Source organism: Perognathus longimembris, chromosome 2, assembly GCF_023159225.1.
Source record: "Perognathus longimembris pacificus isolate PPM17 chromosome 2, ASM2315922v1, whole genome shotgun sequence".
NCBI classification, from domain to species: Eukaryota; Metazoa; Chordata; class Mammalia; order Rodentia; family Heteromyidae; genus Perognathus; species Perognathus longimembris.
Genome location: NC_063162.1, coordinates 61,257,625 through 61,278,892, shown reverse-complemented (window position 1 = coordinate 61,278,892; position 21,268 = coordinate 61,257,625). Strand labels below are relative to the sequence as shown.

General features: G+C 49.1%; 2 protein-coding genes across 9 annotated transcripts; one reads left to right on the top strand and one right to left on the bottom strand.

Annotated features, from left to right (window-relative positions):
* The first annotated feature begins 1,044 nt into the window (after positions 1-1,044).
* Hnrnpf (heterogeneous nuclear ribonucleoprotein F) lies at positions 1,045-13,313 on the top strand. 7 transcript variants are annotated; one of them, XM_048339254.1, is made up of 4 exons: positions 1,045-1,064; positions 6,922-7,061; positions 8,111-8,163; positions 11,409-13,313. In XM_048339254.1, exon 4 carries the CDS (start codon positions 11,459-11,461, stop codon positions 12,704-12,706), a length of 1,248 nt encoding a protein of 415 aa, XP_048195211.1. In that variant the 5' UTR covers positions 1,045-1,064; positions 6,922-7,061; positions 8,111-8,163; positions 11,409-11,458; the 3' UTR covers positions 12,707-13,313. The 7 variants fall into 7 exon arrangements, with proteins under 7 accessions (XP_048195211.1, XP_048195208.1, XP_048195207.1 ...); XM_048339251.1 differs by lacking the exon at positions 1,045-1,064 and adding an exon at positions 1,191-1,458; XM_048339250.1 differs by lacking the exon at positions 1,045-1,064 and adding an exon at positions 2,096-2,235.
* A 2,227-nt stretch (positions 13,314-15,540) lies between these two features.
* Fxyd4 (FXYD domain containing ion transport regulator 4) lies at positions 15,541-20,804 on the bottom strand. 2 transcript variants are annotated; one of them, XM_048336154.1, is made up of 8 exons: positions 20,507-20,804; positions 18,934-18,995; positions 17,888-17,920; positions 17,755-17,778; positions 16,610-16,684; positions 16,498-16,534; positions 15,801-15,838; positions 15,541-15,747 (listed from the first exon to the last, which is right to left on the bottom strand). In XM_048336154.1, the coding sequence occupies exons 2-8, from the start codon at positions 18,971-18,973 to the stop codon at positions 15,713-15,715; spliced, it is 282 nt and encodes a 93-aa protein (XP_048192111.1). In that variant the 5' UTR covers positions 18,974-18,995; positions 20,507-20,804; the 3' UTR covers positions 15,541-15,712. The 2 variants fall into 2 exon arrangements, with proteins under 2 accessions (XP_048192111.1, XP_048192117.1); XM_048336160.1 differs by having other exon boundaries at positions 15,541-15,725; positions 20,507-20,688.
* Positions 20,805-21,268: the final 464 nt, after the last annotated feature.

Genomic DNA, 21,268 nt, shown 5'->3' with positions numbered 1-21,268 from the left:
CACTTGACAGGTTTAGTAACCTATAGGCCTTTGTGCCATCCCTGCCTCTGGGGGTTGAGGAACTCCCATTACCCGGGGATGGGGCTTCTCTGGGGCTACCCTTCTGGTAGGAATCCAGGCATGCCCATCAAGAATTGGCTTGCAGATTGGGGGGGTGACACAAGGAGAGGGAATCTTCCCGGGCCTCAGAGCAGAGGCTGGGGAGATAGTGGAGGTGGAGTCAGCTTCAGCCCTCTTTTTCGCTGGCTAGATCTGACCTCCATATTACAGTGCTGAGGAATCGAAGCCAGGGTTTCATGTATACGAGACCAGCACTTTACCACTAGGCCATATCCCCAGCCTCAGTGCTGCTTTAACAGCCCATTTTTCTATGGATCAATAGCTAGCATAGGATGCATAGGTAGGCCCCATCTCAAAAACAACCAGCCAGGCACCAGGTGCTCACGCCTGTAAGTCTAGCTTCTTAGGAGGCTGAGACTGGAGGTTCGTGGTTTGAGGCTAGCCGCGGCAGGAAAATATATGAGCCTTATCTCCAATTAATCAAGAAGCCAGAAGTGGAAATCTAGCTTAAGTCGTTGACCAAACCACGGATCTAAGCTCAAGTCTCACATATACACGGCTCCCTTAACTGGACAATCCCACCTTAAGCCTAACCTCACAGATGCCGGTGGGAAATAAAGCTTTCGTCAAATGAGCAGGCCCTTCAGGCTCAAGCGTCTGCACCCCACAGAGGCCAGACTTCCCGCCCTTCCTCTAAAATAGGTTGACGCAGGCGCCGCCGAACCTCCCCTCCCCCGCCCGGGCCAACTCCGCCCCGCATCCGGCTGCCCTCCCCCCAACCCCCGCGGGCCCACTCCTCCGCCAGCTCCGCCCTGCACCCGCATCCGGCTCTCCTAGGCGGGCCCACTCCTCCGCCAGCTCCGCCCGCATCCGGCTGACCAATGCTTGGCTCTGTTTTGGACGCGTCAGAATAGCTCCGTGAAGGTCCCGCCCCCTGACATCCGCTGCTCAGGGCTCCGCCCCACCCTGGTGCTTACGTTCTTCCGGCTCCGTCGAGGAAGCAGGTTAGTACCGCGTCTAATGGTGGGGCTCGGGAAAGGCTAGCTTGCCGCCACGTTGGTTTCTAGCGGTGGGAACGGGACGAAGGCTCTCAGGGTGCCGTTCCTGGGTGTCCGGGGCGTGAGGCATGAGGTGGGGTGTATTGCGCGCCGTGAGGAGGGCTTCCGGGTGCTCCGCGTGCGCTCGACGGGCGAGACTCTGACCTTCCGCCCCTGGTCCCGCCCCTCTGAGGCCCCGCCCCGAGCGCGTTGCCGCGAGTTTCCTTGGTGACGGTAAACAAGCCTCAACTGCCTCAGCTACAACTGCCAAGTGCCCCGCGTTCTACCCTCCTCTAGGTGCTCCGAGGGCAGGTCGAGGTTCCGGATGTGAGAGCGGGAGCGTGGCGGCTCCGAGCCCGAGGTGAGAGGCGGCTGGGAACGAGTCCGCGGTAGCGTACTGGGAGCACTGGGAACCGACCGTGCCCTCAGGCGGGCGGCCGGGGCTGCAGTTTGGGGTCGAGGCGGTGGGAGCCGAGGTCCGGAGCCGCGATGGGCGGGGACCTGACCTTTAAGAGTGGGACCCGAGTGGGGCTAGGAGGCCGGAGTTGGGCTCAGGCGGGATCGAGGTGGGGCCTGGGCCCTCGGGAGGGTTTCGGGGTTGGGGCTTGGGGGTCGAGGCGGGGAGTCGAGGACTGAAACCGCGGTCCGCGGCCGAGGGGAAACCGGGCCCCGGGGCTGGAGTTTGGGGTCGCGGAGGCGGAAACCGAAGTGTAGATTCTTGCGCGCCAGGCAGAATGGGCTCTTGGCTCTTCGAGTTTGGGACCCCGGGGCTCGAGTTTGGGACGCTGAGGGCCGAGATGTGGGACGGGACACCCAGAGGCTGGCTGAGGCAGTGGGTCGGAGGTCAGAGACTCGGGGTGCGGGAGGTGGGCCGCCCCGCAGCGGTCGGGCCCGGGGACCACGAGGGTGTGGGAGGGCCACGTGCGCGGAGGGTGGGCGGGGCCTCCGGGGCGCGGGCGCGCTCTTATGGCGGGCGGGGAGGCGCGCTGCTCCGCCCCACCCACTGCTCGCCGGCCAGGCGGCCTTTTTCTTCCTCCTCGTGGCGGCGCGTGTGCCGGCTGCGCCGTGGTGCGTTCGTCTCCTCCCCGTAGGTTCCGATTTTGCGCTTTTGACGGGAAAATAATCTTGGCCTCCTCAGGTTAGTCTGTCGTTTCTTTCCCCCGATTGTGAGTGCTGGAGCGCGGTTCTCCGACTCGGGAGAAACTTGAGCACTCGGCTGGCGGGCCGCGCCCATCCCCCCCCCCCACCGGGTCCGGAGTCGGCGGGCGTGCGGCGCGTGCCGAGCGGGGGCGCTGGCTCCCCTCCTCCCGGCCGCCCTTCCTTTCTCAGGCGCGCGGCCAGAGGCCTGGGGAAAGCGTCTTCCCACAGCCCCCGTGCCGGGCCAGCCATGGCTCCCGCCTGCAGCGGGCCGGGCAACACGGGGAAGGGACCGCCTCGGCGTCCCGGCAGATCCCGGTCCGGGTTTGGAGGGCTGTGTATTTATCTGTTAGTAAGTCTCTTTTTTCTTCGGAACTTAGAGTGAAAGTACTTTTTTCGGTTAGGCAACGGGTATTGGCCTCTCGGCGGAAAGACTTTGTAACGTGTGCGCGCGCGCCCAGTTCTCACTTGGCTTTTTCAAGGCCACCACTTGAGCCATAGTTCCAGTAACAACTTTTTGCTTATTAATTAAAGAACGTCAGACTGAGGCTCTATTTTTCTTCTTGACCCATGATGTTTTGTTGTTTTGTGTCTCTGGATTTGGGCTAGTATTTGTTAAGGATTTTTGTATCTTAAGTCATGGATGAGATTTCCTCAAATTTAACTGAATCTTGGAAATGGAAAATTTCAGGGTGATTGTAGATCTTAGCAAGGGCTAAACTCTTTAACATAAAGTATACTCTTGGGAGCATTTCACATATTACAAATGTGATTTATATTACAAATATTTCGTGTCACGTGGCTATGTCAATAAAGATACACACTACAAAGGACCAATTATTGGTAACCTCTGTTCTTGTTACCATCTTGTTCTGCTTTGTGATACTTGGTTAGAACAGTGCTTTCCGATAAAATTACAATATGAGTTCTCAGGGGTTTGGTTTTTTGTTTTGTTTTGTCGTGGGGCTTGAACTCGGCATGCTTACTGTCCTGAGCTCCTTTTGCTTAAGGCTAGTCTTCTGCTACTTGAGCCACAGCACCACTTCTGACTTTTTCTGTTCTTAATTGAAGATGAGTTTCTCGGCCTTTCCTGCAGGCTTGAAACTGCAATCCTCATATCTCAGTCTCCTGAGTACCTAGGATTACCAGTGGGAGCCGCCAGCACCCGGCTTCGCTCAAGCTTTCAAAAGTAACAACTCATAAATTTTTAGTAGTCACAAACTTGTGGGACCATAGTCTTGTTTTGTTTTTGACCAGTCCTGAGGGCTTGGAACTCCGCCTGAGCGCTGTACCTGGCTGCTTTTTGCTCAAGATTAGCATTCGACCTCCTGAGCCACAGAAGCACTTCTTTTTCTGTTTATAAGGTGCTAAGGAATCGAACCCGGGCCTTCGTGCCTGCTAGGCAAGCACTACTGCTAAGCCACATTCTCAGCCGGGAACCATTGTCATTAAAATATTTTTGTGTTTTTCCTTTTTGGTACTGACAACCTCTCCCTCCATTTTCCACCCCTCCCTTTCTGCCCTTCAAATCTTTCTCCTCCTGGTCTTAACCTCTTGAGTAAGCTATTTCAAGTGTTAGCTTCTGTGACATCTTGACACTTTCAAATCTGTAACTATGTGTTTTATTTTGGTAAAGTAGCCAAACCTCCCGGCTTAAAAGAAATTTATTTTCTTATTATAATCCTTACGTTAGAAAGTGGAAGTCTGTAGGAACTGTTAGCAGAGTTGGTTCCTTCTGAGACTAGGGTAACACAGATGGAGGCCAGAGATAAAGGAATGAAAGGAAATTTTGCTGGTTTAAAATATGCTTAATTCTGTGGTATTCCCATTGGGACATTTAAAAACACAACTCAGGCATAAATTGTAAAAGCTCCCAAGTTTAAAGTACAGATAAAATTGATTGAGATAGTATATCCCAAAGTCTCCCTTTCCCCCTTCTGTTTTGTGATTTTTTTTACTTGCAGTACCAGTCTGGTACTGTTCATTACCGACTTAAAGACGGAAAAATCAAAGGATTTTAGTACCAGAAAGGTTTTTTAATTCTGTAATGAAATGTCTGAAAGTGCTTGTTTTGTCTTTTCCTGTTAAAATATTGATGGTTTTGTCTAGTACTACTTGTTCCCTGAAACTGTCCACCCTTGAAGTTTGGTATATTCTTTCCAGGTGCTAGAGATGCCCCCACCCCCACCCTTTATGTTCCTTTCCTTGCTCCTAGCTCTTCTGGTCTTTCCTGTTCCTCTGAAGGAACAGCAGCTACAGGGGTCTGAGTACTTGTGGCCACACACACACACAGGAGGGGGGGATTTTTCTAAGCCAAAAAAGCCCACCTTCTGAAGGGACATATATAAACTCCCTGGGGAGCAGTATCCAAACCCACAGGCTTTCTAATAGATGCCAAGCCCAACCACCAAGCTCTGGATCTTAATAGGACTTCTCAAGCTCTGGAGATACTGGAAAAGTTGCTGTAGGAGGTCATGATACCTAATCTTTCCAGTGTATATTGCCCCCTTTCCCTTCCTTCCTTCTCTCTTCCTCCATTTTATTTTTGGTGTGAGTCTTGAGGCTTCAATTCAGGGCCTGGATGCTGTCCCTGAGCTACAACTCCATTACTGGATTTTTGGTGGCTAATTGGAAATAACAGTCCCACAGACTTTTCTACCCTGGGCTGGCTTCAAGCCTCCATTCAGATCTCAGCCTCATGAGTAGCCAGGTTTGTGGGCAAAAAGCATTCACCAATGCCAAGTTCATTTGTATTTTCTTTAACAGAATCTGTACATACATTTCTTAGCTACACTGGGATTTTATTTCCCATTGGGGTAAATAGCTACCAATTGATGGAGTGCTGAAGATTCTGCAGTTGAAGACAGATTGTCTAGTTTCATTTCATGAAAATGGAGATTATTTGTCTAGTCTTTGTTAATTATGTAATCTTGAATCATTTGCAAGATGCAGTCTATCAGCAAGGTTTGCTTATTCTGTGTTGGTAAAGATTTGTTCCTTCTGTGGATTTTAATAAAAGCATTAAGGACAAAACATAACCTAATGTTACACTATACTAACTACACTTTTAGTAATACAGCTCTTGAGAAATGAACCTTGAAAGGTAATTAGGGCAAAAAAACCCACAGTTACTGGACTGCTTTCCCATGGCATATAGAAAGTTAAGACAAATTGTATGTTAGTGTATGTTCTTAGTAAAGCCCAGGCTTAGATCATATTCTTGTTGTACATAAAAGCAGTAGGTTAAAAGTCACAGAATTGGGGTCTTAGGTAATAGGATATCTTGAAGGGGGGGAGAAAACTTGGAAAGATGGTGTTGAGGCCATTAAATCTTAATTTCTAGCAGAACCAGAAGACCTCCATGACAAATGTGTAGGCTGTATTCATTTACTGTACCACTAGAGAAATTTTTCCCAGACCCATGAACCTTGTCAAACACTTCTGTTTTATGAAATTAAAGGAAGAGCTAAGGGTTGGGAAGCTGAAATCTTGAGTCTTATCTCTACCAAAAAAAGCCTTGAGATTGAGAGCTCTGGCTCATGTGGTAGAGAGATCAGGGATAGTAGTGCCCAGGCCTGGAGTTCAAGCTCCAGGATCAGTGGTTTTTGTTTTGTAATTTGAAAGCTATAGTGGAATAACTAGGGAAATACACACTTTTGGTTTGGGCAACATACTGGGGTTTGAATTGAGGATCTTCAGCAAAATTACTTGGCTTTCAAACCCTAGTATGAAGAAACTTCATGTACACATTACTAGTAGCTTTTTACTCAATAGTAACCCATCTTATTTCAACTTTTATTTTGAAACACACTCTCTAGACTCCAGATACAACAGTGATTCCTAACCAAAAAAGTCACTGTTTTTACCACTTGAGATGTTTGGACTTGGGACTCAGAACGTGGGCTGTCGTTGCGTTGTTGCATACTGGGTGTAATGTTTAGGCATCTTGTTAAGGGTCCGGATAACATAGCTCAGCCGGTTTCTTTACCCGCCTCTCGGAAACCTTCTGCGGTTCCCGGTGCGGGGCTCAGTACTTTGCCCAACCGGGTCCCTCTCCTCCCTTGCGGTCGGGCCTGCTCACTCTCCCGCCCTCCCCACTTCCTGCCCGGGCCGAACGCGCGGCCGCACCTGCAGGCACGCGTTTCCTCCCATTGGTGACATCTTGGCGGGCCGGCGGTGGCACTTCCTCCACGGCACCCTGTGACCCACGTCCGGCTGCCGGCTTGGCTCAACGGCCTCAGCGTCCCGGACTCCGGACCCTACGGCCCGGCCCCGGTGAGGTGAGCCGGCTCCATTTCCTGAAGCCCCAGGAACCCCCCCTTTCCAGCATCCTCCCGCTTAGAAAACTTCGGTCTGCGCGCTTCTGTCTAGTCAGCTTCCCGCGCACCCTCACCTCTTTCCGGCCGGGCCCAGCTCCCAGAGCCCTCCCCTCCCCCGCCGCAGAGGGACTGGCCGGCCCGCCCCCGCCCGGAAGCTCCCGCCCGGAGCCTGCGCGAGGCGCAGGCCCCCACGGCCGACCTTCCTCCTCTCCGCGGCGGTCTGGGCCGCCAGGTGGAGGCCGGTACGGACTTGTAGAGTCAGAGTCTCCGGGCCTCCGTGGTGCTTCCCGCCAAAACCTGCAGCCCAGCGTTCTTGAAGGTTCCACCCTTTTGGTAGTTTACTCTGACTATTTGAGCTTTCCTTCCAGGTTAAGAACAAAAAGAAGATGCACCTGGACTTTCCTCGGAGCCCTCTGCATTTTTAAAGCGTTGGGTGGAAATTGGGTTTCTCTGGCCGTAAGCCGCTGTTGCTTGATGAAAACCGAGACCTATTGTACTTTCCTTGGAGGTAAGTCTTAGAGCAGAAAAGTCAAAGGCTTAGTCCTGGAAACCTGCGATCAGCTCCTGCGGACTTTGGCTCAAGAGTAAAACAGCCTGGACACACTCCCCGACAGACAGTCCAGAGGTCAAAACTTAGAATGAAAAGGGCCCCTATTGAAAACAGGTGGAGAACTCTGGAAAGGCTAAAGGGAGTAGCCAGAGTCCCACCTCAGCTCCAATCCAAACACAAGAGCCTAGTGGGTGGTGCTCTGCCCTGTTTACTCTACTTTAGAATTCAAAGGCACACCCTGATTATCTTGATTGCTTCTACCTGGAGGCAACTTGGATCCAGTCAGACCACTGTACCTCTGGCGGGGAGTGAGTGTGTGCTGGTTAGAAATCTAGAATTTTAGTCTATTCCTGGCTGCACGTGGTTCCTGTAAACCCATCCAGTTAACTAGGCTAGTGATGCTGACCTTTCCATAGACTTTGGGCTGGGAATGTGGTAATGTGCTGCAGCCTGCACTCATACCACGTGTCCCCACTGCCTGCTAACCAGTGTAGCCCACTGCCAGCCTATATATGGGTGACCCCAGGGAGACCTTAAGTGTAGTTCTCCAAACTGCAAGGGAAGGAGCTGGGATAAACTGGAGTGGAAAGGAATCTGAAAGATAATTGAATGGGTGGAGCCTGGTGAAAACTTCCACTTCCTAATAGATTTCTCATTAACTGTTAGGCTTTCCATTTGCACACACCTTGCTCTTCATCTTATGTAATAATCACGAGATACAAGACTGGGCAGGCTTAAAGTAAAGATCAGAATAAGATCAAATACAGTTAATGTGGAAGTTCCTTGAGTGTCTCCACATATATGCACCCCTGACCCCATTCTTGCCCACTGTACATCAAGTTGAACCAAATGATTCTAGCAAACACCCTTCCTCTATGAAAATAATATGCCTGACAGCCTTTGAGCTTGAAAGCTCTGTGGTGGGAATACCCAGATTAGTTCCAAAGTACCAGGTTTCTGGGGCCAGAAATCCAATGTCTTGTTTTCTTTGTGTTTTTTTTTTAAAGAACAATCCATCAACTATTATATCTCCCACTGACGGCATCTGTGGTTGTTTGAGGTAAGCTCTTTTAATGAGAAATTCACTTCTACTTGATAAAGCTGTACTTTATCACATATCTCAATACTAGGCTGAAATATCTTAAGTACAATGCATCTTTGTCAATATTCCCCTTCATATCAATCTCCCTTATCCCAAACCCTCTATTGATCTTTGAAGTTACTTGGTTTAATTTTCACACATGTACCAATGTCTAGGTTCATCCATCCTTCCTCTCCATCTATGTGCTCCTTTCCCTTTGTCACTAGCTTTAAGTATTATTTTGACTATAGCGCCACAGCATTCTTCCCAGTTGAGTTTTAGGTGGTAATGAAGATGGAAGTTGAAATTGAATGGTAAAAATAAGGTGTTAAAAGCAAACATGGGGCTGGGAATATGGCCTAGTGGCAAGAGCTCTTGCCTCGTATACCTGAAGCCCTGGGTTCGATTCCCCAGCACCACATATATAGAAAATGGCCAGAAGTGGCGCTGTGGCTCAAGTGGCAGAGTGCTAGCCTTGAGCAAAAAGAAGCCAAAGACAGTGCTCAGGCCCTGAGTCCAAGGCCCAGGACTGGCAAAAAAAAAAAAGCAAATGTGGGATTCAGGAAAGATTGCTCTCTTCTTCCCCTTCTAGGCCTTCACTGTTCCTGAAAGAAAACTTTGCTGTCAGGTTTCCTTGGGCATATGCAAGATTATCTGTGTACTTTCATACTAACCTTGTTTCAGCCTAACTAGGATGCTACATTGTTGTGGAAGCTGTTGTCCTCACCTAGGCAGCTATAATCCTTTGCACTAATCTTGGTTGGGAGTCCTTGTGTGCTAAGGATGGGATCACAGTGGATAAGACCCAGTTTGTTCACAGTGCAGTTTGAGAAGAACTTTGAAGCAGAAGAGTGCCGAGGGTGTAAGAACCACTAGCCTTTAGGTTGTGAACAACAGAATGAGATTTTTGTTCTGTGGCAAGACCTAGAACTGGCACTGACACTTGGAGGATTAGCAGGATTTCACGGGGCAGAAGGGTGGACAGAGTATATTTGGAGGGAGAATTACCATGTGCGTCAGCCATGTGTGTCAAATCCCTCAGGGAGTAAGCAGTGTGGCAAATGCCAGGCATTGAGGAGGAAAGAATTTCAAAAAGAAGTGAGAAAGGAATTCATGATCCCATAGTCTTCCCCTACAGCGTATAGGTATCTGAGGGTAGAGTGAGAAACCTTGATAGGATTCTCTAACTTAGCCATATTCCACTTGAAATTTTTCAACTTCATGATGGCTTAATTAAGGAAGGGTGCCTGGTCAGCCATTAACTTTGACTGTGGGCATTAGTGAATAAGCACAGCAATACTATTGAAGTTAATGGATAGAATTTAGGGACAAGGGTCCTGTGGAGAATGGGACTGTCTGGGAATGTCAGTTGGATGTTGGGGGCTTTGGAGAAGTCTCTGTGGCCCAGAATGGTGAGTTTGTGGTGCAGAGAAACTGTAGTAGAAATGTATGTATCAGCTGGGCCTTAGGAAAATCAGTGAAGGCTGAAAACTCATGCCCTCTATCCTAGCCAGACGTGAGCATGGAGAACCAGGGTGTAGACACCTGGAGGCCGGGGAACAATGAAGAGATAGGCATTTGTCCTTCCGAGATGATCCTTAGCCCAGTAAATGTACCCTTAGTGGCAGACAGTACATTTAACAGAGGAGAGTAAGCTACAAACTAAGCTGTTAGAGATGGCAGGGAGCATGTCTTGTTGGTAGGAGACTTACATTCAGTAGAAAGTGGAGACCAAAGTTTTGCTGGGTTGGAGCCTGGCAATCTAAAGTGCTGCCAGGGGGCAGCTTGGTAGCTTGTAGATTCCTTTAAGGGGGGTCTGCTCTTAGGTTTGTGAGTGGAAATTTTGCTCCAGTAGTTCACACCTGAAGGTAGTTAACTTCCAGGGGACAGTTGGGACAGGAGACAACCAGGATGAAGAGTGCTACTGCTGGCCTCTAGTGGTGGAGACCACATTTGCAGCCAAGTGTCTAGTGGCACAAGTCAGCAGGCTGTACTTAAAGAGTCCAAGGCCTGCCCCCCCCCCCAAAAAAAAAAGAATGGAGGGGTGCAAGGAGCCCCACTCATCCTGTATCCTAGACTAACTGCTGTTTTTTGCAGGAAAAAAGTGACTGGTTGATTCAGGCGTGGGTCCCTGAGCTTTTTTGTGTTCAAGGGTAGCACTCTTTATCACTTGAGCCACACAGCTTCGCTTCTGGCTTTTTTAATGTTTCGGAGATGAGAGTCTCACAGACTTTACTGCCCGAGCTAGCTTCAAATCTAAATCCTCACATCTCAACCTCCTGGGTAGCTAGGATAACAGGCATGAGCTGCCAGCACTTTTTGGGTCATTAGATAAAGTGTACGTGCAGTTGGTAATAGGACATTTATGCAGGGGAGGTTACAGTTACTTTTTACTCAAAACTCTAGACCTTTCTGTTCTCATTAGCAAGTAAGTGTAACTTTTTGGCCTATAAGTTTGTAATGTTAGGTCTCAATATTTGCAGATATAAGAAGATAAAATGTCTACATTTGAAAACAATTTCTTTTATGGGTTTGTTTCCCAGGCTAGTCCAAATCACACAAGTGATCCTCCTGCCTTATCTTAGCCTCCCCCAAATAGCTGATAGCATGTCCTGCTCTGAGAATTGTGAATCTGTCTGAATATTACCTCTAGACTCACTGTGTTACATCCACAGTAATAGAGTCTACTACATTTTCAAAGGATTCTAGGTTATTGACTGAGCATCCTAGATCATCAGTCTGTTTTGGAAGACCTGGGATTGAGTTGTAGTCCTGAGACATATCCATTTTTGGAGATTGAGTAGTATTTGTTATGTTGCCTAAGCTGAACTGGCCTCTTTACCTTCATGCTAGTCTTATATAGGTCCATGCTATTGTGCCTGTCTCTTTTTTTTTTTGGCCAGTCCTGGGCCTTGGACTCAGGGCCTGAGCACTGTCCCTGGCTTCTTCCCGCTCAAGGCTAGCACTCTGCCACTTGAGCCACAGCGCCGCTTCTGGCCGTTTTCTGTATATGTGGTGCTGGGGAATCGAACCTAGGGCCTCGTGTATCTGAGGCAGGCACTCTTGCCACTAGGCTATATCCCCAGCCCTTGTGCCTGACTCTTAATGTCTCAATTTGATTCATCATTATCTTGCGTGTAAAATGAGGGAAAAGCATTTACTATAAGTTCTTGGTCAATATATGAAATGAAAACTGATGTGAAGTAGTTTCTGCTTTCTTTCAGCTACAAAATCTGTACCCAGGCTTGTGTGGCATCTGTCCTGCAAAGTGTCCATGATGCTGGGCCCTGAGGGAGGTGAAGGCTTTGTGGTCAAACTCCGTGGCCTGCCCTGGTCCTGCTCAATTGATGATGTGCAGAACTTTCTCTCTGACTGCACCATTCACGATGGGGTTGCTGGGGTCCATTTCATTTACACTAGGGAAGGCAGGCAGAGTGGTGAGGCTTTTGTTGAACTTGAATCTGAAGATGATGTCAAATTGGCCCTGAAAAAAGACAGGGAAAGCATGGGCCACCGGTACATCGAGGTGTTCAAGTCTCACAGAACCGAGATGGATTGGGTGTTGAAGCACAGCGGTCCAAACAGTGCTGACAGCGCCAACGATGGCTTCGTGCGCCTCCGGGGCCTCCCATTTGGATGCACAAAGGAGGAAATTGTTCAGTTTTTCTCAGGGTTGGAAATCGTGCCAAACGGGATCACACTGCCGGTGGACCCTGAGGGCAAGATTACAGGGGAAGCCTTCGTGCAGTTTGCCTCTCAGGAGTTAGCTGAGAAGGCCCTGGGGAAGCACAAGGAGAGAATAGGGCACAGGTATATCGAGGTATTCAAGAGCAGTCAGGAAGAAGTTAGGTCCTACTCAGACCCTCCTCTGAAGTTCATGTCTGTGCAGCGCCCCGGGCCCTATGACCGTCCTGGGACCGCCCGGAGGTACATTGGCATTGTGAAACAGGCAGGCCTGGATCGGATGAGGTCCACCGCCTACAGTGCAGGCTATGGGGGCTATGAGGAGTACAGCGGGCTCAGCGACGGCTATGGCTTCACCACCGACCTCTTTGGGAGAGATCTCAGCTACTGTCTCTCCGGCATGTATGACCATAGATACGGGGATGGCGAGTTCACTGTGCAGAGCACCACCGGCCACTGCGTCCACATGAGGGGGCTGCCCTACAAAGCCACCGAGAACGACATTTACAACTTCTTCTCACCACTCAACCCCGTGAGAGTGCATATTGAGATCGGGGCCGATGGAAGAGTGACGGGAGAGGCTGACGTGGAGTTTGCCACTCATGAAGAAGCTGTGGCAGCGATGTCAAAAGACAGGGCCAACATGCAGCACAGATACATAGAACTCTTCCTGAATTCCACTACAGGGGCCAGCAATGGGGCGTATAGCAGCCAGGTGATGCAGGGCATGGGGGTGTCTGCTGCCCAGGCCACCTACAGTGGCTTGGACAGCCAGTCCGTGAGTGGTTGTTACAGCACTGGCTACACTGGTCAGAACAGCATGGGTGGCTATGACTAGTTTTGTAAAAGCATTGGAGTTGATTCAATCAAATATTGCCAGGCAGCCGAGAAGCAGGGAGAGAGCAGTCTATAACTAGAGGAAGCTGTGGGACCCACATTGCACCATGAGTTTGTGAAATCTGGATTAAAGAAATTACCTCTTCAGTGTTCTCATGCAGACCTTTCTTCTAGCATCTATCTGATACGGAGTAAACTCAAACTATCTGCTTCCACTTTGTTCAGTCCACATTTTGATAGTCACCTCCCTTCCAGTAGTTCTGACTGTTAGATGTTGGATCTTCACACAAAACTGCAGGGAGCACATTGGCCCATGGCTCATTTGGAGAACTCAAGGTGCTAGGTCCCTTATTTGAAGAGAAACATTTCTCGTGTTGGTTCATTCTGGTTTCTTATTTCCTTCATTTAAAATCTTTTAGGTTGAATTTCAGCTTTTTAAAAGTTTTGCGAATTGAGACACAATACTAATACTGTAGGAATCGGTGAGGCCTTGACTTAAAGCTTTGTACTGTGATTTCCTTTCGGGTGTATTTTGCTAAGTGATACTTGTTAAAAACAAAATTTTTGTTAACTAAAATTTTTTCTTAAAATAAAGACTTTTCCACAATGACTGGCACAGATTATCTACTCAGCAATAGCTAGCAAATGACTTGGGAATTCAGGAAGGATTTATTAATTAATGTACAGAATACACATCAATGTACGAATTACATGTCAAGTCTGTGAGCTCCCTTGTATTCTTAGGGTTGAGGCAGAGGTGACTAGAAATGGTTTGTAACAAACAGCTTTAGTTTTGAGGCTATACACAATCAAGGTTTGGTTTTTTTTCTAGGCTTAGGGGCTAGACCTTCCCGTCACAGCTGGTGCTCTACTATTGAGCCATCCACGTTCCCTTTGGTTCTGGTTAGTTGGGAGTCTTGCTAATTAAATGAGTGCCTTAATCAGGCTGTCCTTGAACTATGATCCAGTCTCTGTCTTACAACTAATTATCCTTGAGCTTTATTATTTTAAGTACAAGGCATCTTTGCCAATAACACCTACTTTGACTTTTATGGTTAGCTGGAAATAGTTTCACAGGCATTACTACCTGGACTGGCTCCAAACCATGATAGTCAGATCTCAGCCTACTGTGTAGTTAGGATTACAGGTCTGAGCCACCAGCTCCGGCTATGCAACTGCTATGATTTCTTTGGAGCAGGTAAAACTTTGTGTTGGCACCCTACTACTTGCCACACCTCCACTTCCTTGTTCCTGATTCTTACACAAGGCCTTTATTTGAAAAATACTTTCCTGGATTTACTCAATAGAAAGGAACAAATGCCTCAGGATAGTGTGCAAGGGGGATTTAGATGAGTCCACGAACCTGGCTGAGGGCATCGTTTGAGGTATAGGGCATTTTGCAAAGCCTGAAGAGGTCATCCCATGGCTAACCACTGCATACTTCCAGTAAAGGAAATAACAAAGTTTCTTTGGGATTCAGCAGCTGTTCCAGGTGTGCCTTTAGTCCTTCCAGATGGTAGTTTTTGCCACCCTGCATCTTCCCAGCCCAGTAAGCACTGGCCTCTGCTGAGACATTCTCCCACAGAGCCATTGTTTCACACCAAAGTCAGGAGGAAGGAATTGGCGGCACAAGGGCTGTGGGATTTGAATTTCAACAGCTTTAGCAGCCTGGGGATGGAGCAGAATTGGATGTGACAGGAAATATCCATAGGAAACTACCTTTGAGCAAAAAAAAAGTGCAAAGGCCCTCAGTTCAAGTCCGAAGCCCAGCACACAGTTATGTCTGGCTGGGACCAGGTTTCATTTCAGTGGGTGTGCCCCTCCTGTCACCTTGGTGGCTGATTGCCACCTGTCTCCCAAATTGGTTTTTACTTTGATGCCACAGTCTTGTGCCCTAGCTCCACACCTGTGCACCTGTAGGCTGTGATCTTAGCACCTGCATTCCAGCCATGCAGCCTTGGCCTGAGGAGCAGTGAGCAAGCATGCTGTACCCTTGGGAACAGGAGATTCGTATGGATAAGTTGTTTCCCCCCTGTCAGTACTGGGGCTTGGAAACTCCTTTAGTGTTTTGGGTTTTGGGGGTTTCATTTTTTTCATTCAAATCTGGTGCTCTACCACTTGAACCACAGTTCCATTTCTGGCCTTTGGTGGTAATGGTGTTAAGGGTCTCATGTACTCTCATGTCCAGGCTGGCCTTGAACTGTAATCCTCACATCTCAGCCTCAAGTAGCTAGGATTACAGGTGTGAAACAGTGTGGTACTTGCTGGCTTCTGTTGGAGTTGACCCATTGCAAATTCTAGCTTATGCGTCTATCACTGGGTTATCAGGTATGAACAATAAGGTTAAGTACTGGTACTGGGGCTTGCACTTAAGGCCTCAAGTTTTCTCAACTTTTACCCTCAAGATGGGTGTTTTAGCACTTGAAACATACCTACCTCCACTTAGGTTCCCCTCCTACCCCAGTCCTGAGTTCAACTCAGCCTGGGTGCTGTCCCTAATCTTTTTTCCTCAAGGCTAGCACTTTACCACTTGGGCCAGAGTGCCACTCTGGCTTTTTCTGTGAATAATTGGAGGACTCTTGGACTTTCCTCCTCTGGCTGGCTTCAAGTGGTAATCCTCAGATCTCAGCCTTATGAGTAGATAGAATTACAGGTGTGAGCCACCAACGTCTTGCCTGTAAAGTCATTTGATAAAGCCTGGGGGTTGCTGGACTGGAGGTGATGGGTGACAGGATCAATCATAGATTGCTGGGAGTGAGCCTCGACCTGCGCAGTCAGGTGACAATCCATGGTGCCCCTGTCCTCCCCCACAGAAGGTCACAAGACCACAGGGGAGAGAGGTAAGACCAGTTTATTTTGAGACCAGAATAAGTTTTGGATACTACCCTGGTCAAGGCACCTAACTGCCGGTCCTGGAGGAAGGCCATATTTGAACCAGGAGAAGCAGCAGAGGGTAACCAAGTTGGTGAGGCCTGGGAGTCTCTCCAAGCTGGATGGTGCTTAGCAGCTACTGGCCCGGCCTACAAAGAGTTAAGACAGGTTCTCAGTGGCACAGGCCAGTCCTCACCGCCCCGCCCCACTCCACACCCACTCACCTGCTGTGATGAGTGGGTTGGGCTTCTCAGGTAAGGGACTAGAGAAAGGAAGGAGTTAGATCAGCACTGGGGATGGGTGTCTGTCCTGGTGGCCCAGTCGGGATACCGCAACACTTTCCTGGCCACTTCACACAAACCCCAAGGGGGATAGCATTCTCTGTCTTGGGGACCTTGGGCATGGAAGCTGGCTTAAGAGGTAGAGTACCAACTTTGAGTAAAGGCCAAGCAAGAGCATGAGACACAGAGCTCAAATCCCAGAATAGGCACAAAAAAGGAACTCCCAAAGAAAGTTCTCCTGAAAACTAGCATCTGAGGGAACTGGGACACATTGCTGGGGGAAGCAAGAGGCAGAGGGGAAATGAGGGATGAGACACCAGGTGCTGGTGGCCTCACACCTTTAATTCTAGGTACTCACTAGCCTGAGATCCAAAAATCAAAAGTTGAAAGACAAGTTTGGGCAAAAAAAGCCAGTAGTGGAACTATGACTCAAGTGAAAAAGCCAGGGGAAAGCACCCAGGCTCTGAGGTCAAGCCCCAGTACACACACACACACACACTTTGATTTAGGGCCCTTCAAAGTCGTTATCTGTGAATAAATCCAACTGCAAGCCCAGTGAGCAGCGAGGAGCAAGCCCTGGGACCTCAAACCCACAGAGGTGTACAAGGCAGGGTGTATGTGCAGTAGGGACTGGCCTTACCTGGGCTTCTGACTGCCCTTACATTTGCATTTGCTACCTGGGTGAGGAAGAGAGGGGTCAGAACCAGCCAAGTCTGAGTGTTCCCTCTCCCCACCCTTTCCCCAACACTCACTCAGGACGATGGCGACTCCAGCAACACACAGCAACCCTCCAAATATCATCCCGCCCAGCTGTAGGCTTTCCCAGTCTGGAAACAGGATGGGGAACACCAACAGTGAGCTCTCCCCAGCCAGAGATCTCCATTCATTAACTCAAGATTAGATAGATGAGATAGATGATGGGTGGGTGGGTGGATTTAGATCCATACATATCTGGAGCTTGAACTCAAGGCTTGGGCACTGTCCCTGAGCTGGTTTTGCTCAAGGCTAGCCCTCTATCACAGCTCCACTTCCAGTTTTTTTTGGATTAGTGTATTGGAGATAAGAGTCTTAGAGACTTTTCCGCCTAGGCTGGCTTTGAACTGCAGTCCTCAGATCTCAGCCTCCTGAGTACTTAGGATCACAGGCATGAGCCACTGGCACTGGCTTTACTCAAGATACTTTTGAGTCGGGCACCTCTGGCTCACACCTGTAATTTTAGCTGCTCAGCAGGCTGAGATCTGTGGATTGCAGTTTAAAGCCAGTCTGGGCAGAAAAGACCATGAGATTCTTATCTTCAATTAACCACCTGAAAATCGGAGCTGTAGCTCAAAGTAGTAGGGCACTAGCCCTGAGGGGGGAAAAAAGCTCAGGGATAGCACCCAGGTCCTGAGGTTCAGGCCCCAAAGCTGGGGGAGGGGAATTATGAGCCTGAGGCTCTTTGACAGGTATTTACTCCTTGGGCAACCTGTCTTCTAAATAAGTTCCTGCCCATAGGACATTTCCATCCAGGTAGCAAGAGAGCAAGTAAGCAAGCCAGTCAACACACAACTTTCACAACTTGTAGTGGCTGCTGGGGACAGGTGTTCTGAAGAGAAATAGTGGGTGACTTCAGAGAAAGAAAGGCTCTGAGGAACCCACGGCAAGAGTCAGTCACTGTGGCTCATGCCTGTAATCCCAGCTACTTAGGAGACTGAGATCTTGGGATCGAGGTTCATAGTTTGCCCACACAGAAAAGTTTATGAGACTTCAAAAAGATTCTTAAAAAGCCAGAAGTGGAGCTGTGGCTCAAGTGATAGAGCTCTAGCCTTGAATGAAATAGCTCAGACAATGCCCAGGCCCTGAGTTCAAACCCCAGAACCAGAACAGAAAAGTGTGGAGAGAGGCAAACCTCACTTACCATAGTAGAAGGGACTGCTTCTGTCTGCAGGAAAGAGAACACAGAATAAAGAACAGAACTAGGAGACCAGATGGGGTCTGGGGATGGGGGTGGGGGAGGCATGGCCAGGGCAGGGAAAGTGGGGGTCACTCACTCAGCAGGTTGTTGGCTCCCAAGGCAGGCAGGCCTGGTGGGCAAAGCAGAGGAGGTGGGTGGTCACATGAGACACTAGCTAGCTGGGCACGGTGGTGTATACCTATAATGCCAGTTCATTGGGAGGCTGAGATGAGATAATCACACGTGGCCAGGAGTTCTGGGCTGCAGTGGACTTCACTCCTGGGAGGGGCCCAGGCTGCCTAAGGAGGTGCCGGAACTAGCCAAAGTTGCAAAAATGTCAGCCATCTGGAGACACTGGGAAGTTCATCACGAGGCCACCAGGTCCCTTCAGAGGAAGGGGCCTCCCTGGCTCCAAACGGCCCTGAGGCTCCTCAGTGACTGTCATCCCTAGTTCTCAGGCTTTGTAGTGGTGGTGTGTGTGGTGGTGGTGGTGGTGGTGGTGGTGGTGTGTGTGTGGTAATGTATGTGGTGGTGGTGTGTATGTGTGTGGTGATGGTGGGGGTGTGGTGTATATGTGTGTGTAGTGGTGGTGGTAATGTATGTAGTGGCGGTATGTGTGTGGTGATGATGGTGTGTGTGGTGTACATGGGTGTGTGTATGGTGATGGTGTGTGTGGTGGTGGTATATATGTGTGTGTGGTGGTAGAGTGTGTGGTGGTGGTGGGGTGTGTATGTGGTAGTGGTGGTGGTGTGTGTGGTGATGGTGGTGATCTTGGTGTGTATGTGGTGTGAGTGTGTGTGTGTGTGTGTGTGTGTGTGTGTGTGTGTGCTGTCCCTGAAGTTTGAGCTCAACAGCCAGAGCATTGTCCCTTAGCTTTTTCACTCAATGCTAATGCTCTACCACTTGAGTCACAGTTCCACTTCTGGCTTTTTGCTGGCTAATTGAAGATAAAAGTCTCACAAACTTTTCTGCATGGGCTGACTCTGAACCTTAATTCCCAGATCTCAGCCTGAGTAGCTGGGATTACAGGCATGGGTCATTGATGCCTGGCTAACAACTTAAAAATACACTTACTGGGCATCGCTCTCCTTTGAGAGCAGGCTGTGTGTCTCATTTGGTGGTTGGGGGCCCTATAGGACTTACCTGCCAGCAAGAAGAAGAAAGTGCAGGTCATTCCTTCCATCCTGGAACACAGTGCAGGGCTGCTATGAGGCAAAATACAGAGGCAGGGGTGGGGAGCTGTATCTGAAATCCAACCACCTGTCCAGGAGTCATAGCTTATCCCGTGAGTATGGGTGGACATGCGAGAGACAGAGCTGGGTAACAGTAGGTGATGACAGTAGCTGTAGACACACTTCCTTAGAAGGCAATCTTGCACAAGTGACCACTTTCTGCTCTCATTTATATACCTGATAATCATTTAGTTTTGTTTTTGTGCCAAGACTTGAACTCAGGACCTGCACACTTTCCTTTTAGCTTTTTTGCTCAAGGCTAGCACTCTACCAGTTGTCACAGCCCCACCAGTAGCTTTTTGCTAGACTTTCCTGCCCCGGCTGGCTTTGACCCTTGATCCTTAGGATCTCAGTCTCCTGAGAAGTTATCATTACAGGCATGAACCTCAGAGTCTGGAACTTTTGTGTTGATTTCCCAGAGAACCTGAGCTCTGGCACTCAGGGCTGGAGGTTCCAGAGAAGTCTCTGCCATTGTTCATTTCTGCCCTGCCCAGCTCTGGTCTCCTTAATGAGACTGTAGACCTGGGGCCAGAAGTTCCTTCTTAGACATCAGATGTGTGACTTAGCTGGTGACTTAACCTCTCTAAGCTTCAGTGTCCTGTAAATAATACCAACTTAGGAAGTTATAGTGATGGAATTAAATGAATTACTACTTTCCAAGTCAAAAAATATGGTACTCAGGAGGCTGAGATCTGAGAATGTGGTTCAAAGTGCATCTAGGCAAGAATTCATCTTCAGTTTAGCCAGCAAAAACATTGGAAGTAGCACTGTGGTTCAAGTGGTAGATTGCTAGCCTTGAGAACCAAAGCTTAGGGACAGAGATCAAGTCCTGGGACCAACACAAAATAAACAACAAACCTGTGGCTCCTTGTGTCATTAGAGAGAGAACATGAGATTTGGGGCTAAGCCAGTGTCAAAACTGGCTTCTCTTGGTCTTTCATCCGTCTCTCCTGCCCTTTCTCTACCCTGGAGATCCTAGATTGATCCATTTTGGTATGTGTGCCAGTATTGATGCTGAACTCTGGCCCTGGACACATTTCTTTAACTTTTTTCACTTAAGGCTGGCATTTTCCCACTTGAGCCACAGCTCCCCTTCTGGCTTTTTGCTGGTTAAGTGGAGACAAGAGTCTCACAGACTTCCTTGCCCAGGCTGGTTTCCAACCCTGATCCTCATGTCTCTGCCTCCTTTGTAGATGGGATTAAAGACATGAGCCACATCACCCAGCTTAGACTTGGTAGATTGTGAAGATGTCATCTTCCAGAAATTCTTCCACGAAAGATTGACCCCTGCTTTCTCCAGCCCCCAGCCCGCCACCATACTAGAGCACAAAGCAGGAAGTGCCTACTGCCCTAGGGGCTGCTAAAGCCACTTGTCCTCAAAACCTACAAACAGCAACTCATTCCTCAGAATTCTGGGTTCCCATGACCACCTCCACATGGGTGCCCCAATGTCCTGGCAGATGCTTGCTCATCTGCGGGCTTACCTGAGCCAGGCCGAAGCGAGAGCAGGTCTGGGGAGCAGGATGGGCTGGGGACCTTCAGGTGGGTTCTGGCTCTTTCTACCCAGAGCCCCACCCAGGGCAATGGAGCAGCAGACTGGAGAGAGCTGGTCAGCTCCTAGTAAACTGCATGCAGCCTCCCTCCCCCAGGTGTTCTTAAAGAGACAGCTCACCTTCCACACAGGGCAGAGCCAGCCCTGGGCTGAGGGACATTGGGTGGGGAACTGTGGACGAGACCTCAGATCTTCCTAGGAGAAGGCAGGCTTTTATAAGTCCACTTAGAACTTCAGAGCAGTTGGGGTTGGAGGTGTGACTCAGTTAGTAGAGCACTAATCAATGAGTGAAAGTGATGGGTACCAAGTTCAAGTCTTGGTCTCATACCTGAAAAAAAAAGAAAAAGTAAGACACAAAGTATGTTATAAGGAGTGGGTGTTTAGGAGTTCTGTGCCAGCAGGGTACCAGGTTGTCTTATGGGGGTACTCTGGGAACAATAGAATGGATGAGGAATCAGGGACTGATGTTTGTTTGTTTGTTTGTTTTGGCCAGTCCTGGGGCTTGAACTCAGGGCCAGAACATTGTCCCTGGCTTCTTTTTGCTCAAGTCTAGCACTCTACCACTTTAGCCACAGCCCCACTTCTGGCGTTTTTTCCCCTATATATATGGTGCTGAGGAATTGAACCCAGGGCTTCATGTATACAAGGCAAGCACTTTACCACTAGGCCATATTCCCAGCCCAGGGCTGATGTT